At 43.5% G+C, this 18,094-nt stretch overlaps 1 protein-coding gene across 1 annotated transcript in view; it reads right to left on the reverse strand.

Moving 5' to 3' along the window:
* Nucleotides 1-8,869: 8,869 nt before the first annotated feature.
* FBLN1 (fibulin 1) overlaps nt 8,870-18,094 on the reverse strand; it is an 80,080-nt gene continuing 70,855 nt past the window's right edge. Inside the window, exon 17 of the mRNA XM_084279559.1 lies at nt 8,870-9,107. Within this exon, the coding sequence (XP_084135685.1) occupies nt 8,968-9,107 (140 nt within the window). The 3' untranslated portion in view covers nt 8,870-8,967. The remainder of the gene's footprint in view (nt 9,108-18,094) is intronic.

Here is an 18,094-nt window from a genome sequence, read left to right on the forward strand (position 1 = left end):
GAAGCTCAGCCACCCCTTGTGTGGCCTCTTGTCCCATAGGGAGTGACAAAGTACCTTCCCAAATGGGAGTATCTTACAGAAGAGGGCTTTTGAGTCCTCACATTGGCTATTGCACTTTGAAGTGATGAGGTACATGGATTTAGCTGTAGGAAAAGAAGTTTAAAAGAGGTTGGCCATGAAGTGTCCCATGCAGGTGTCCATCCTGGCACAATCTAGATGTGATTCAGGGTGCCACAGCAAAGTGTCTGGGCTACGGAAACATGTCATGTCTGTCTGCAGTGGCCCCAAGACCGGTCTTCTTTCTGCAGCAATTCAAGGTCTCCCTCCTGGGGCTGGTGGAGATGTTTAACTTCTGTTGCTCAGTTACAAGTAAACACCCCGTGGTAGGAGAAGAAAAAAAAGATGGATGCAAGGAGTGAAAATAAGGAGAGGGAGAAGAGAATCCAATAAAAGAAAAGGGAGAGGGGGGAAAAAAAAAGATGAAATAGGATAAGGTGAAAGGAAACCAAAAAAAGGGCCCACTATGGAACAGATAGCGCATTCTTAGCCACAGCAGGAATGAAAAGTCTTTCATCAGATCAATGATTCTGGAGACTTGGTGGGTGTACTTTATGTCTCTCTTGTCTAGTAGCAGCAATTTCCACGCAGCCTCACACCTCCTGCGCTCGCCACAGGCAGCGGGGAACAAAGGCGCTCAGAGAGCAGCAGCAGCGATGCCGGGGGAGGGCTCTGGCATTCCTTCCCGCTTCAGAGCAGGGAGGACCGCTCAGCATCAGACCAGACGGGTAATTTGAGGGAAGGGCGTCTTCCACAGGCACGCGGGGCCGCCCGGGGAGCCCCGGCCACGATGGGCAGAAGCTGAGGGGCGCAGAGGGCAGGGGAGGGTGCGGGGCTGCCTGCAGGCAGGTCACAAACCTCATCCAAACTCGGGACCCTGAGGTATAAATCAGGTTCAGGTCCCTCTCCCTTTCCTTGGGAGAAGTGGTATTTCTCAGCTCATGGCTAAGTGCATCCCAGCCAACCAGAGGTGGCTCTGGCATTCGCATCAACACTTGCTTGCTTCAGACTCAGCCAAGAGGGAACAGTCAAATTCTATTTTTGAGGGTGACTGGCTTGCAAGCCCTTGGAATGAGCATCCCTGGGAGACCTCAGCTGACGTCTTTTAAAGAGGCAGCAAAAAAATCCCAGCTAAGGGAAGACCAGGATTTTTTATTTTATTTTTCCTTTTGGAGAGAATGGCCTTTTCCACAGATCACAAGGGATCTGTTTAATTAGTTCTGGATGGGTGTTAAACATACCAAAAACCAAATGGAAAGCAGCAGTCGATGGACCCAAACTGGAACCTTGCTATAGAAAACAACCACCTTTTGAATGAGAAGACATAATAAAAAGACAGTGGGTTTGGCCACAGTAGAAAAAAATTGCAGAATGCTTTTATAAGCAGATTTTGATTGTCCCAAAAATGAAAAAAGAAAGGAGTACATTTATTTATTCTGATTCCACCAAATTGTGACAGCCTCATCTTAAATTCTGATTGGAATTACTTCAGATTCATTTTAACTCCCCCCCCCCCCAAAGAATCTATTCTGATGTCTATAGCATCATTTGCTTGTTTTGAGACACACCAGATTATCATGCAAAAGATAGACACAAGTGCAGCATGCTGCTCTTACAAATAGTGTCCTCACAATTTGCTAGAAAAACAAAGTTACATGACACAAACTTGGGGGAATCAAACCATGTTCTACAGGAACTTTAACACCAATCTAGTACAGAACATAGGCCATAGATGACCTATGACACTTTACAATCTCATTTAGACAAAGGCAAGATGTAGACAAGGCACTTAATGCAGTCAAGCCAACATCCCTCTGTCATTCAGCCATTTCTGCAGAGGAAGGGCAAGCAATGTTTTACCTTCACAAACCCCCCCTGAAATTAGTCACGGAGACATGTGACATAGGGGAGTTGCTGATGGAGAGGATGTGGAGGGATCTGTGCTCATCTGACACATGCACCAAGGGCAGACTCGGAGCCCTGGTACGTACGCAGGCTGCTGCAGGTGGTGGGCTGTGAGCCCTGGGACTGCCCACAGAGGCAGGCTGTGACAACCCGGCTGTCAGGAGGGCTCAGGGAGCGAGACAGGGTGCATCCGACCACCAAAACTGGTGCACATTGCTCAACTTGTGTGTGGGCTCTCAAATGCCCCAGCAACTTGTGCCATGTGACACCCAGCATGGCAATGCCAGGGACAGCCCCACAGGACACTTGGCTTTTGACTTCTTGTGAAAGTAAGCTAAAGTAGTTGATGCTTCTTTCTCATATTCCTCCAACAGTAGTGCTGTTGGCTGGTTGCTCAGAGAGGATATATAAAACTATTTAATGCCACTGTGCAAGTCAGCAACCTGTAAAAGCAGTTGCTCTAACTTGCTGGGTCTCTCACCTCCTCCACATGTTCCTTGGTCTTCAACTTCTCTGTTGCCACCAGATTTATTTGCCCATAATGGCAGCTATGAGAGTGTCAAGTCCTGTCACAGCCCTGCATGTTCCCAAAAGCTCTAGCTAGCATGACAAACCTGTAACAGGCTTTCTCTGTAACCCTTCCTCGCATCTGCTTCCCCTGCTCCTCCTGGGGCTTGGCCACCAGTGCTCCAGACTCTCTCTGACGTGGGGTGGCCGGGTGATGCTGAGCTGTGGAGAAAGTGGTGTGAGGCCAGAAGCCTCAGCTGGGACCTACACTCATCTGCTTGGGAGCTGCACTGGGGCCCTCCACCTTGGGCCTTGCTGAGATATTCTGCATGTGTGATATACCCAACAACATCAACCATGGCCAACCACCACCAGCCCTCCCCATAGCCTGGGCTTGGCCTTGGCACTTCCAGCAGCAGCAGTAATGTGTTTTCCAAGCCGTGTTTTAAGGTCTCGGATTCAGCTGCCCAATAAATGCATCAAGCTGTCACCTAAGGTTATTGTCTCGTTGAAAAGTTATATCTTCTGGCAGCATATTTAATAGGGACAGTACTGGATGCATCAGTCTTATTTCTGATTAGATACATTTATACACAACTGCCTCTAAACCTTGAATTTAACAGGGAAATCTCAGAGTGACCTTCCCCTGGCTTATCTGTTAAGAGCAATTACTCCTCATGGGACACAGACTACACTTTGTTGCAGGTTCATGGGAAGTTTGGAATTTACATGGCATTAAAACTTCCCTGTATGTATCATACCTGATTGCAAAGGGTTGATCCTCTAACTTCTGTGAAGGACTACCTACCTGGGAATGCCCAAACCATAGACAGCATCCCTGGGGTGGGTTTCTTGTCCAGTTGCATTAGTGACCTTGCTAGTATCAAAAGCGAGACATCTGGGAGACAAGTCATCAAGCTCAGCTGGGTAAGAAAAAGGCAATATGGGCACTGCATGAACATCTCCACCCCAGCAAGTGTGGATTTCTCCCCAGGCATCAAGATATCTTGTTCTATAGAGCTAGCACATACATATAGACAATTGTCTGGCAATAGAGATTTCCACCAACACAGAATATAGAGAAGTTGTGTGTCGGCATCCCTGTAAACACCTTTTATGAAATACTAAATCCTGCTGAACCATTGCAAGGGGATTACTAGAGGCTATTGCTCACAGACCATGTTTCTAAGGGCCTGTGCCCTCTTTTTCCTGCTACAACTGGCACCTATTTTCTACATCAATGTCATTTTGATTCTATGATTTTCACAAACAGACCAAAAATAGAAATACTTGTTGAAAAAATAAAGGTACCCAAATCCCACCCACTGATGAGCAGAGCATATTCTCTGTTCTCAGTGGAACAAACAGCATATTTAAACATCTGACACTTGCTCCTGAAAGGAGTTGTCTTCACGGAGGTACCTGCACACCAAGTTGATACAAGGCAGCCCAGGTTGAATTGGAGGCTTTGGGCCACTCTTCAGAATTAGATATTAAACAATAATCACATTCACTGCCGTTGCCAGTAAGCACGTTTTTAGCTGGCTTGAAATATGGGCTGTCATCCACATACCCTTATTAATTGAGCTACAGATCACAGAATCACACAATTACAAGGTTGGAAAAGACCTTTAAGATCATCGAGTCCAACCGTTCCTGTCTTATGCTAAACCATATCACAAAGTACTTGATCTACCCTTTTTTTAAACACATCCAGGGATGGTGACTCAACCCCCTCCCTGGGCAGCCTGCTCCAGGCCCTGGCAACTCTTTCAGTGACTTTTTTTTTCTAAGATCATTACAAAGAGTCACTGTATTTAATCTGGAAACTGTCTCCATTTTCATTCCTTTATACTGGTGTGGATGTGGGAACACAACTGGACTGAACCTGCTGCTGTTGGTGATTTGTTAGTGACACTGGTGTAACTCGCTCTGCTCCAAAAGTCAGCTTGGGCCATGCTTTTCACCCCACCCCACATGGCAGGAGGCAGGAGATCTCACCAGGGCCTTGTTTGTGGCCCTGACTGATCGATGCACGTGTCCAGCCACCGAAGCCATCAAGAATTGGGTGGGCAAAGGGGGAGGCTGTAACATTTTTCATGGGCCAGCTTCAGGCATTGTGTGATTCTGTGACTGAGACGGGAACACGTCACTGCCGCTTGAGCTCCAAATAACAGTCGTGCTCACGGTGCTGACAAGCAATTTGCCGCGTCGGAGCGTTACCGTCAGTCACCAGCGGCTTCCAAGAGCTACCCCACACTGTGGTCAGGACAGCTACCCTGGGGAGGCACATGGTATTCCTCTCCAGATCATGAAACAACTTTTGTCACCGCTGCACAAGCTTATCCAGCTGTCGGATGTGGAACACACTGATTTGAACACTGCTAGGAAGCGTGTTTGTTCTTCATGCTGTTGTCCTCAGCTGCTGTGCCCTCCCTCTGTAAAAGCAGTGGCTGTGCTGGGATTGCATGGGCTGCGCTGCTTCGCCTTCACTGTCTCCTAACAAATTGCAGATCCAGCAGTAAATGATTTTTACAAATAAAGAAGTAGAAAGTAGATCTGACCACAAGCAAATTGATCTGAAATGCTCCTAGTTTGTTACTATTTTACTTGACTAAGCCTTTGGCTCCCAAAACTCAGAACTGTCTACATACAGAATCACAGAATCACAGAATTGTAGGGGTTGGAAGGGACCTCGAGAGATCATCAGGTCCAACCCCCCTGCCAAAGCAGCTCCCTAGGACATATCACTCAGATAGGCATCCAGACAGGTCTTGAATATCTTCAGATAAGGGGACTCCACCACCTCCCTGGGCAGCCTGTCCCAGGGCTCTGTCACCCTCACTGTGAAAAAGTTCTTCCACATGTCGGTGCGGAACTTCCTGTGCTCCAACTCGCAGCCATTGCCCCTTGTCCTGTCTCCACAGACCACTGAGAAGGGGCTGGCCATTTCCCCCTGCATCCCATACTTCAGATATTTATGAACATTAATAAGGTGCCCCCTCAGTCTTCTTTTCTCTAGGCTGAACAGCCCCAGCTTATTCAGCCTCTCCTCACAGGGGAGATGCTCCAGGCCCTTAATCATCTTTGTAGCCCTTCTTTGGACGCTCTCAAGGACATCCCTGTCCTTTTTATACCAGGGAGCCCAGAACTGGACACAATACTCCAGGTGGGGCTTGACCAGGGCAGAGTAGAGGGGCAGGATCACCTCCTTTGACCTGCTGGCCACACTCCCAGGATCCCATTGGCTCTCTTAGCCACCAGGGCACACTGCTGGCTCATGGCCAACCTGTCATCCACATACACTGAGTGCTTACTCAGACAAACCATCCTAATCCCACCATAAATAAATAAGGCATTTTTTCCTGCCCTAAGACTTGTCCTGGAAGCAGCCGCTGAGGTAGCACACAAGAATTCTTCCCGTCTCTGCAGGACACCTGAGTTTTGGCAGAACAAGATGAGACCCCACCGCTACTTGCATCAGGGATCTGCCTAGCACCCCTGAGCCTCTGTTCGTTCAAGTGAATATTGTCTGGCCACACTCCTCTGGTGTCACAGAAGATGGTTTACCAGGTAATTTTCTCCCGTGTGTTTTCCATAATTGTGTGCTGGGTTGCTTTCCCAAGGGACATGGTATCACTCTACATATGACTGAGGAGATGACTCCTATGAAGCAAGTTAACAAAGGCTCAGCAGCCTGCACTTGCCCTCCTTGTTTTGTTCTGAATGCTTATTTACTTCCAGTTCTGTTTCCCTGCAATTAAAAGGATTTGAACCTAGATCTAAGCAATCCCAGGGGAGCACAGCAAAAGAAAAGCCCTCAATGTGAGAGAACCTCACCAACAGTTTCATGAGCACATTCTCCCACTTGAACAGCTTTAAGTATTGGCCAATAAAAATTACAAATAGCTTTGCATTGTCCCATTTGCAACAATGGAGGCAAAAGTTGATCTTTATTGTCCCAGCTTTGCATGAAAGAAATATTTGATCTTTCCTGTCATTACTGAACTACCTCGCTTTTCTAGGCTGATCTATTAAAAGTTAAGACACGTCGCAGTGACCGTGGCACTAAGTACTCTTTAATTTTATTACAGACAAAACATAGAATCATCTACTGGATCAACATTTGCATATGACATCAGGATTATTAAAAAAGCTGCTTGCAATTTTCCGACATTATTTGGGACAGAGTTGGAAAACACCTTTGCACCTATTTTTACACAAAAATGCAGACAAGAGAAAGGGGAGAGGGGTGGGTGGGTGTGGCAGCATGTAGTTCCTCCTTCACAAGAAAAGAAGTTTGCAAATTCATTTGTTCATCATTGGATCCTAAAATTAGATTTATGTTGTCCCAAAGTTCCTTCCACTGCAACTAAATACCGTTTATGGAGGAAATAAACAATCAAAAATTACAGTCCAGAAAATCAGATGGAAGCAGTTTTTTGTATTTGTGGTACTAAGGCTACTTACTTTTCCTACATTGGCAAGAAAAAGAACTGGATGATTTAAGGAGAGTCCTCCATCCTCCTTTTCTTGGACTCTGTTAGCATAATAAAACGTTTTACTTTCCAATGTAAATCAGAAAGTAAATCCCTCAAGTCAACAGTCTGTCTTACACTTTGGAATTTCCCAAAATCTCTGCTAGTTGCGGAATGTTGAAGGTCACCTGCTATAAATATATCTGCTGTGTAGCATTTTTCTATGCAAATGCGTAACTATTTATTGAAATCATAAGGACTGTAGATGTGGCCACTAACAACACTGAACATGTTTTAAGCTGATGGCATCCTGAAAACCAGTGTGGGGCTAGGATGCTCTCAAAGTGTGTGTGGGTTAACAAATACCATCAAGAGAGCATCCTTTAGTCAAATTCTATTTTTGAGACTATGTTACCATCACATCTTCATCTGAGGAATGATGCAGGCAGAGCAGCTTCCCTGCCACAGAGAATGAAATGAAGACTTGCGCGTGCACACAGTAGAGGTGTCATGGTCTTTTGTTTGCAATGGATCAGAGAGGAAGGTCTCTACTAGTCTTATTTGAAGAATTGGCTGCCCAGAGGATTTGTGGAGCCTCCATCTCTGGAGATATTCAAGACCTGTCTGGATGCCTCCCTGTGTGATATGTCCTAGGGAACCTGCTTTGGCAGGGGGGTTGGACTTGATGATCTCTTGAGGTCCCTTCCAACCCCTACAATTCTGTGATCATTTGGGTCAATGGAAAGATTCCTGCCAGCTTCAGGGGCTTTTGTATAGAAGAAAGAAACAAATGCCTAGTGCCAATAACGACCGATGAAGTAGTGGACTGTTTTAAGTGGGCAATGTGTAATATATATGTATAATTAATTTGCTTGCAGGAGATGTATTTTTGTGTATTATACAATTTTTCTGGTAAGCAGAAACCATAGCATACATCTGAGTGTTTCCCATTGGACTTTCTTTATTTCCTCATAGCTTAACAAACATAGCAAACTGAAACACGGAACTCTTTATTTTCTGTTCTGTAATTAAACAAACAAAAAAAAAGAAAGATACATTACTTTGATGCCCAGAAAATACATTAAACATTCATTTATTTATGAGAGTTTCGTTATATTATTACATACGTCTTGGTTTGGTGCATAGGAAATATACAGTTTAACATGCTGACTTATTACCGATTGTAAAAAGGTACAGAGCTTCACTCAATAGTAGGAGAATACAGGCCTGGGTTTCCCAGGTATTGCTGAGCACAGGTGGGATTGGAATTCAAACAGTATGCCTTCTCCTTGTAAGAGGTTGATCTCAATGACAGTTATTTGTTTAATTAGAATCAAACGTAATTTCACAATCAAATAGTAAGTACCAAAAAACAAGGAGTATTTTTTAATATGTGCAATAGCTTGTTAGTTTCTTACTATTTCTAGTTCCTTTTGGACTTCCTCTTGTAGCCGTGGCTGAATGGTGCTTTTTAAATGCCTAGGCTAAACTCTTCAGAAAGGATTAGCGCCTCTGGGTGCCAGTGAATCTACAGGGGCCCAAAAGCGAGGGTTTGGCACTTTCTGACAACCTGACTCCTTCAAGGTAGTTACTCTGGAGGTGACATGACTAATCCTTCCCACGCTTCTTCCATCCAAAAATACCATGTAGTCATCCCAATGAACTCTGACATCTCTTCTTCCACATCCTCAGTCGCTCCGGTTATCTGGCCAAGGAGCAATAAAGATCTGCCCAAACATTTAGAAAAGTTTTACACTTCCCATGGCAGCTGAGCATTTTTACACACTACTTATTTATACAGACAGCTACTACATCAGACTCACTTAATTTGTTCCACCCTATGTCTAACCAACATAATAGCCTGTTATTTGTCTTAAACTATAAACCAAATATTTAAAAATAAAACAACAAAAAAACCCCACCCCACTATTGGGTTTTACAAACAAGTATATGACATAATAGTTTGCAGTAATGATTTAGGTTGGAGTGGCTTGCTTGATCTGGGATTTTAGAAGCTCTCTCAGAACCAGTACTCGGAGACAAAGATGTGAACGTTGACAATGTTCCGATGAGATACCACTCCGCCCATGACGTAGTTCATCTCCAGTTTCAGGATGGCATGGAAAGGTCCAACAATGGGCCTCACCTGGCGAACTACACCTGTTGGGATAGAAACAGGTTGCTGAGATTAATGGGGGAATCTGCAGGATCTGTATGAGCTACACCTTCCTCCATTTCAGCAAGAGAAAAAACTCCCTGCTCAGTATCACCCACAGGACGTCATTTTATCTGTTGGATCCATAAATGGCTTGAAGAAAGTTTTCAAAATAAGAATAAAGTACAACATTTGAATCAAATTATCTCGCAGAAGATCTAGAAAGAGCACTGAAGTGTTGCTAAAGGCAGAAAACCTATCTATTCTGAAGTGAGGGGTGGTTTTTTTCTTACCTTTCATTCAGAGCAATAAACTCTTTACAAAGTCTGAGACACTGCTTTTTAAGTAGGGCATTAGGAGACTTTCCCTAGGTAAGTCAGCACATACGTTGCCCTGAGGAGTACATAAGCACAGACACCTGGGAATGCCATGTCATTTCTGGTACTGTGCTGAAAGCCACACTTAATTTGGAACAGTAGAAATTATTTGTAAAGGCAATTATTGTGCAGCAATAAAATCAACACTCTCCCTATAAATATCTAGTAACACTAGTTTGTAAATTGATGGTGTGTTGCATTGTGGATGCATAAGCCCACTGGAAGGAACTGAAATCAAAGCAGGTGAGCTTAATGAGGAAAGGGAGGCCTAGCACAGCCCCTCTCCCTGCCTTGTTCCTCACATGGGTGGGGGCCATTCCCTCACCAACACTGTGGGTTGATAATGAGAAAGGAGGTGGTAAGGGAACAGTGAGCTGTGTCTTTCAGGGCTCAAGTCTTCAGGTTTGTTTTACACAGGGGAGCCTCAGTACCAGGGTGCAGCGGGACAGGGCCTGCTGGGGGCTGAGTGGTAAGGACTGAAGCTGAAATGGGGCTCCTGGCTCTCAGGTAGCGCGTGGGGGAGGACCCCAGGGAGGCCCAACTGGACCATAAGGCCTCGTGGGTGCCTCAACAAAATGTGGCCAAACGGAATAGTGTTGCAACTTCTGACCTGCACAGAACAGAAGTCAACAGCAGCTTTCCCACTGACTCCTTTTAAAGACTCAGGACGAATCGGCAAACACCTTCTCTCTTCCCAACTATTTTCTAGGCCCGGTGGTGAGAGTAGGGAGCAACCAAACTGCTTGCATCCGAATGGATGCATCCAAAAGGTCAAAATCACTTAAACCTGAGGTCAGACAGCAGGCACAGGGAGTCTGGCAGAGACCCCTGCCTCAGACCCCTCCTCCTGAAGACTGACTTATCTGACAGGGCATTGCATTCAGCAGGAAATACACAGCTTAAGAAAGGATTATTTAAGACATATGCCTTCTGCACGCTGGGGGTTATGTTTCAAAAGCAGGCAGCACACCAGCACCTTGCTGGAGTCCAGGCCAAACTCCTACAGAAGTCCCCTACGAACACATTGGCTTGAGATCTGATGGGAGAGATAAACATTTGCTTATGCAGGCTGTCAGCACCTTTCTCTAAGGCAGTGATGACATTACAGTTTTGTCCTGGTTAAATACCGACTAATATCTTCAGCGTGCAGAAAAATTGCAAACTTTTCACCACATTCACTTTGCTTGCCATATTTGATGAATATGCTTATTAAGCATCCTTCCCCCAACAATTTATATGTACCTACCTACATACATATATATATATATACACACTTATTTTATTTTTTAGCTTTCTTGGCTACTTTCCTGCACCTTATAAAAATGACTGGGCTTGGTAGATGATATATTGAAAAAGAAAAACCTTCCTAAAATTGCCCTCCCTTTAAGGTAGCACTTAAAGCATTCTACTAACAGCACATCGCATTATTGCAGGCATGGCTTTAACTGACAGCCATGGAAACACACAGTGTTGGAATCACTCAGTACTGGCAAGCTTGTTTAACCCACCCTGTGAGCAGCTCATGCAGTGATCACCAAGCCTCAGATGGCAAAGGTTGCTGTTTCCATTCAGCAGTCTTTTCATGGTGTTCTACACCTTCTCCCTCTGCTCTAGTAGAGCCTGCTCTCTTCTAGGCATGTGAGTGCAAAATTGTGTGTTTTTCTGGTGTGATGTGATTCCAATCAAGATGGTTTATGCCACACTATGGCATGTAGCCATACATTATTGATGTAGCATTCAAAGCAATTAGTAACTTTCCCATACTTGTTTGGATGCACTCTGCTAACAGGCAGGAGAAAAGCATTATTTTCCAGGTGGAACAGGCAAACACACTGTGATCCGTTGTGGCCATGTACTTTTCCACACAGTTCTCTTGCTGCAGTTTTAAAATTGAGCTTAATAGTGGTCTGAGAAGTGAAAGCTGCACATGATGAGACAGCTATATTGAAGCAATGTACAAAGAAACACAATGCTCTTACTGTATTTATTTTTCCAGATTGTTGTGCCGATGCCCTAGATGGTCCTGAAAAGACCACCACTGCAAAAGAATGATTTCCTTTTCCCTCCTATTAAATAAGTAGGATGATGCAGTCAGATGGGTTTGTGCTACAGCATGTGTACAAGGATGCTGCTATTCTAGCAGAATTTTAAAAAAGAACGAAAAAAAGCCCTTGAAATGTTCTACTGGACAAAATAATATGAGAGGTTTTCAGCTCTTGGTAGATTCACTCATCGAGTGCTAAAATGTAAAACCTGAGCATTTTTCTCCATCAAACCCAAGGACAAATGCAGGTGGAAGCCACATAATAGCAAAGCTGCTCAGAGCCTGAGACCTGGCTACACATCTATCCAGTTCCCAGTGATCCTGCCACAGAAGTCCAAGGACTTGTCTCAGAAATGCTGTTAGAGGCTACCTGATGTAACGTGTTGTTGCTTTCTGATGCTCCCTGTGTCTGATTCTCTAATGTCTTGTGCCTCTCATGTCAGGTATGAGGGAGGCGCAGCTATTCGAGACCCAAACACGCCCAGCAGTGCCTTGTGCTCACCATCATAAGCAGGTGTCTAAAGAAGCTGCTTTAAGGCTCAGGTCTGGTGCATGTAGTTCAATCATGGCTCAAGGAATCAGCCAGGATCTCGAGGGCATTTAGCACAGGACACATTCGAAGATGCCATGTGTAACAATTTTAGATGGTTTTAAGTGACATGGACTCATCAGTTACTACAACGTTCGCATAAACATGTTGTTCCACTGTGTCTTTTGGCAGACTAATGCCGGGTCCAGATTTGTGGTCTGGCATCCTTCAGCACTTATAGCTGAATATTAAGTATAAAAACATACTTTATAGTAATAGGAAGCTTACCATTTTTAAATGTACTGAAAAGTCAGGAAATGTAACATTAAGCAGCTGCTTTTTGATCTCTTTTTTACCAGTCTAAATCCAAAGTAGCTGGATGGAGCCACTCAGATTTGACATGGGGATAAGTGCAGACTGGGTCTTGGCCCTAGCCCAGAGGATGCCGGAAGAGCAACAGTGTCGCTTGTTATGTGACCTGTAAACAGAGTGCTCTCCAATGCCACCATCATCTGATGCTATCTGGGATCAAAGCTGCAGACTCCAGCTGCAGCTGGTAAGTGGGGTGAGTTTATTTAAGCAAGTTCATCCAAATCCTTTCCTAACAAAATTAGATTTCAGCAAGGTTAGCATTTTGTACCAAAAGAAAAAAAAAGACGCCGGGAGGATATTTGCCTATATTAAAACAGGGTGAATAACTGATAAGCAATGAACAAGGAGATTTGTGCTGCTGCTGCTGCTGAATCCCATGTGCCAAGCAATCTTGAGCATCTGTGTTGTCTTGCCTACAGGCACACCTATGCAAGCACGCGCTGTTTCTCTCCAGTCTGACAAGCTGCTGTTGCTGTTTATACTCATCGCTTCATAATCCGTGACCCGAACCCAGGCTCAACCTACAGAAAACCCAGTGTCACAGGCCAGGCAGACTGCTTTCCATCAGCTCAGCTTTGTTTGGTTTTGCTTTTTTTGTTAACTGAGCACAGATGTTACTACACGTCCCAAATCTGCTTGGGTATCTTCATGGTTTGCTGACCTCCTTTTAGAAAACAACGGGTAAGACTTCTTTCCCTTGCACACTTTGCCCTTCTTGTAAACAGGATCTACGCCAATCCCTTCCATCTGCTGACCTGTGTAAGCAAACAGCCTGGGGTTGAGAGGCAGCAAGTTTTTGGGTATCACAGTTATTTCTGCAGCGATAGTCTGACCATGGCCCGGAGCTTTTACAGCTCTGTAATTAATATAATTAATACACTGAGCTGCTCTCTTGCTCTGCTGCTTCTTCTTTAATGTTTCGTATTTCGGTTTTCTCTAAGGTGAAGTGTAGTGAAGATGTTCACCTAAATAATATATAATACTTATTTTATAGTGAGAGTAATGACAACAACCAACAATCTCAGAGGCACTGTCAGCGGATTACTGAGGCTTTTCTTATCAAAGAAGATAGGATAAATAAGATAGCAAGGTTAATATTGTTAATCTTCCTAAGCCTTTCAGCAGAATTTCTATTATTGTAATCAGATGCCACAGGTATTCCCTGGCTTGTCTATACCTCTTTAAGATATCATTACATTTCTCTGCTTTGAAATATGTGAGGCCCTCAGGCAATTCACCTCTGTGTCTGGTTTCTGCTTGTAGTTTTGCATTAGGCAGCTGATTTTCTAAGAAGCTCCATTTTGAACTTGGGAGAAACACTGCTGTTTTGTTACCACACTAACAGTCTCTGGGTCACAAGTCCCCACGTTACCATGCATTAACATCTTGTCTCCAGAAATCCAGACTCCTGATTCTGGCTCCTGTGCTAAGCTCACTGCCCAGTATTTGAAGGTGGACTTGCAAAACTTTTAAAAATAGTTAAAAAAAAAAAATCTTTTTTCCCCCCACTGCTAACCAGAAATTCTACACTTGCAATGATTCTGCATCCTTGTGTTGCTTACACCTATTGCTGAGCGCTGTATTTGCATTTCCTCTAGAGAAAGTTCCCCTAAAAGGGTTCTCCACGATTTGCCAGAAAGCAAAGCACAACCAAAGAAGATTATTTTCACACTGCCACTAGGAAAGGGTGTTTTGGTTTGGTAGAGAGCATGCATTATGGTATGTTTTCTGTTCCAGAGACAAAGGCCACAGGATTTTCAACAGGGATTGATTCTTGGATTTAGTAAAATATTTAAATCTGCATCATCATTGCAAGAACACGGAGCAGAGAGAAGCTGCACCCATTCCTCAAAAAGGAAGCCTCAGATAAACTAAACTTTTAAGGACCCCACACAAAATCAAGCTGAGAAGTGCTAATGGATCAGACAGGGAATCAGAGGCTAAAGGAAGAGGCAATAGGGACTGTCGATTGCTGGGGACCTGTATCTGATGACTGTGGGAAGAGGGGATGTGCTGAAGTAAACCCCCTTTTGCCTTACCTGCATATTCATATGCAGGCCTGTGGATATGTGTATATATAAACGATTCGAACTACTGCCAGATCCAAAGCTGTTCTTCCAAATAACCCGTGGGCTACGCTCAGGAAAATACAGTAAACACAGTTATCAAAAATGTGATCGATTCCCTCAACCACATTTCAAACTTAGTGTTAAGGAACAGGCACAAGAGTTCTTTTCCTCTTACCACCTTCTCATCTTTCTCCCCCAACACGGGGTTACAGGTTTATTGTTTTGTTCCAGTCATCACCTGCCAAAGGATAGTAGCAAAATAGCCTTTTTCCTCTGTGCTCCCAACTAGCACAACAGTCTCTTTTCTAGGATTCTTCTCAGGGGGCAAGTTAACAGAGACATGCGACTTAGTTACTATCAGTTGAAGCCAGTAAGTATTCAAGTATTGCCCCTTTTTCATGCAAGACTTCACACTTGACATTATCTGCAGGTACTAATTTAGCCAGTTTTCTTGGGAATAAACAAATTATTTAAGAAAATTTGCCTTTTTTTTTTTTTTTAAATGCCATTGTATGATCTGTGGTCAGCTAGAAACTGACCATAGACTGCCTAATCTCAGAGGGATGGTGAGGAGTTACCGAGAGAGCGTGACCTGGTGAAAAGAACAATGCACCTTTTTGAATCTTTAATCTATAGTTGACATATTCATCCAGTCCTAAATAGAACAAAACACATCTTTTTATTCATTCTGATATTTTTCAATTAAATACTTTGTAGAAAGAATCTAAAATAGTAATAATAGGACTAAATAAAATAGTAAGAATAGGACATGTATTTGAAATACCAAAGGCAGACAAACAAGTCTGAGCATAGCTCATTGTTCGCTTTTCCTTCAAAATAAGCACACACTGCTACTGAAATTTTAAATATTTTACTGTTTGTCCCAAAGCTAAGCAGGGTATGAGGTTTAACAGGTGACAGTCTGGAATGCATACTAGGGCTGAAAAATTCATGTTAAGTTTGTTCATGCAGAATTCATGACCTTCTGGTAGAAACAGATTAATTTCTATTCCTCATGAAATTACTAAAATCCTGTAAGAGACGTGTAGGAGCCCCAAGCAAAACAGTTCTTGCCCCCAGATTTCCTAACCCTCAGGCTATGAGGCTACAGGTCTGGTTGTCCATCACAAAATGTGCCCCCCTTTGAAAAAAAACTACAGGAAGGCTTGTCAAGAGAATGTGCTATTACATGGAGAGAGACGGTGCTGTCTGTTTCTGGATGTATTTGGGATGAGCTGCTAGCGACAGCTACCAGACAGAGATTTCATTGACACACAAAAAAACACCTTATAATTTTTCCTCTAGCTATTTTCCTTGTGCTTTAAATGGATACTTGGAACCTGAAATTATTAATCTGGAAAAATTCAAGTGGCAGACAATGTGGTGAGAGCTGTGGAGCTACAGCCCAAACTCAACTGAAGCTCAGGTAATTTACTGGGCTTTCTACTAACTTCCAGATAATCTCAACCTATGTTCTGAAGGCCTTCATTTGGCTGTTCCTGGACCTCTGTTTCCCCACAAAAACCACTCTGGTCCTTTTTAAAGCCTCATCAGAAATGAACAGTCCTATAGTACTAGCCCTCACAATGCAAGAGTACCTACTCTTTATTTTTTATTTAGCAATGGATCTTTGTGAATCACAAAAGTAGCCTTTAAATAGTCTGCTAGTCTGTGTCAGCCCCTGGGTATGTATGATTACGTAAAAAGGATGTTAGAAAACTTCTTTAATCCCATGTGGATGTTGCAGCAACAAAGCCAAGAGGTTATCATCTCTGCTGTCTGGAACCTAAAGCCATTGTGTGGCTATTAAAGAAAGTAGCCCAAATCACCAGCACGCCAGTGGTAAATGTGTGGTGAGCAACCTTTTGTAGGGGAAAACCACCTTTCTGAGTTTCCCTTAAGCAATACAAGACGACTGGTCTCCTCATGTTAATGCAAGATCCTGGACTATAATTTCAAGTTTGCTTTCTCTCCTCAAGGCCTCTCGCTTTATACTGCTGGCCAAGATTTTCAAAGTTAAGAGTAAACATCTCAGCTGCATCAGTGTTATTTAAGAGCCTGGTCATAAGTTTCAAAAGAGATGTTCAGACAATTAGGAAGCTTAGAACTAGGGAAGCCATCACTGCAGTGGCTATTTGGAAAGGCAGAGTAGATAGGATCATTCCAGAAACAAGCTACAGAAAAGAAATCCAGCCATGAAAAAATGCTTCCTTGGACCAAACCATAGAAAGGTTAGGCTTGAATACCAGACTATCTCTGCCTACAACATGTAAATACTTACCTATAGTGTGAAGCCAAAGCTGTGTAGCCAAGTTGGTTTTTGGCTCTGCAGGCCTCAACTCAAAGAAGTCGTGTTAAGATTTGTAAGAAAAGTTAGTTTTTATTCAGTATTCATTGAAAATATATGAAGTTCATCAGTAAGGTTGAAAAATAATTCACATCCTGGTCACAAACAGAAAGTACATATTTTAGGCTATTTTAAGCCTTTTTTTGGGTCTTTTTTCTTTTCTTTTCTTTTTTTTCCCCATCAGTAAAAGGCTTTGGGGCTCTGCATACGTTAAAGTTTAATTAAATTCCTTTCCTAAAGGCTGCTCTTTATTCCAAAAAGTTATGCCAAAGTAATGATATTTGGTGCTTAAATTGCTCTGCCAACATAGTTACTACAGTACTTACTGACCTGTACTGTGCCAGAGGAGAAGGGAAATAAATCAACTGTCGGGTAATTGCCTAATGTATCCTAACTGTGAAAATACAGTGCTTCAAACATTGCACATTAGGGAATGTCTTACTGCTTTTGGTAGAGCAAAATCTGCAAAGTTTTCCCTTTCATAGCTATCCAACCATCTTGTTTTCAACATCACTGCAACCCAAAATCAGAGTCACAGAATAGTTGAGGCAGGAAGCACCTCTGAAGACCATCAGTACAACCCCTTGCTCAAAGCAGAGTCCCCTTGTTGCTCTGGGTTGTGTTCAGAATGGCTTTAAGTATCTCTAAGGATGGAGACTCCACACACAGCTCTAAGCAACCTGTTCCAGTGCTCAACAAACTTTGCAGTAAAGAACAGAAGGTTTTTTGTATGTGTAAATGGAATGTCCTGCGTTTCAATTTGCGCACGTTGATTCTTGTCCTGTCCACAGCACTGAGAAGAGTTTTGTCTCTGTCTTCTGTACTAATCCAGTCATCTCTTTGTAGAAGACTGTCAGGTTGGTCAGGCATGATTTCCCCTTCATAAATCCTTGCTGGGTACTCCCAGTCACCTTCTTGTCCTTAATAAGTTTGGAAATGGTTTTCATGTGGATTTTCTCCATCAACTTTTGGATTGAGGCGAGGCTGACCAGCTTGTTTGTTCCCTAGATCCTCCTTCTTGAAATTTGCAGTGACATTTTCCATCTTCCAGTTCATGGGACCTCTTATTATCTTTCAGAGATAATTGAGAGTGGCCTCTCAATAGCATCAGTTCCCTCAGCATTTGTGTGCATCAGCTTCCATGGACTTGGATATGTCCAGGTTGTTTAAATGTTCCCTAACCTGACCCTCCTCCATGAAGGGTGAGTATTTCTTGCTCCAGACCTTCCTATTGCTCTGAGGGCCCCAGGACTC

This window comes from Gallinula chloropus (assembly GCF_964237585.1).
Source record: "Gallinula chloropus genome assembly, chromosome: 1".
Lineage (NCBI taxonomy): Eukaryota > Metazoa > Chordata > Aves > Gruiformes > Rallidae > Gallinula > Gallinula chloropus.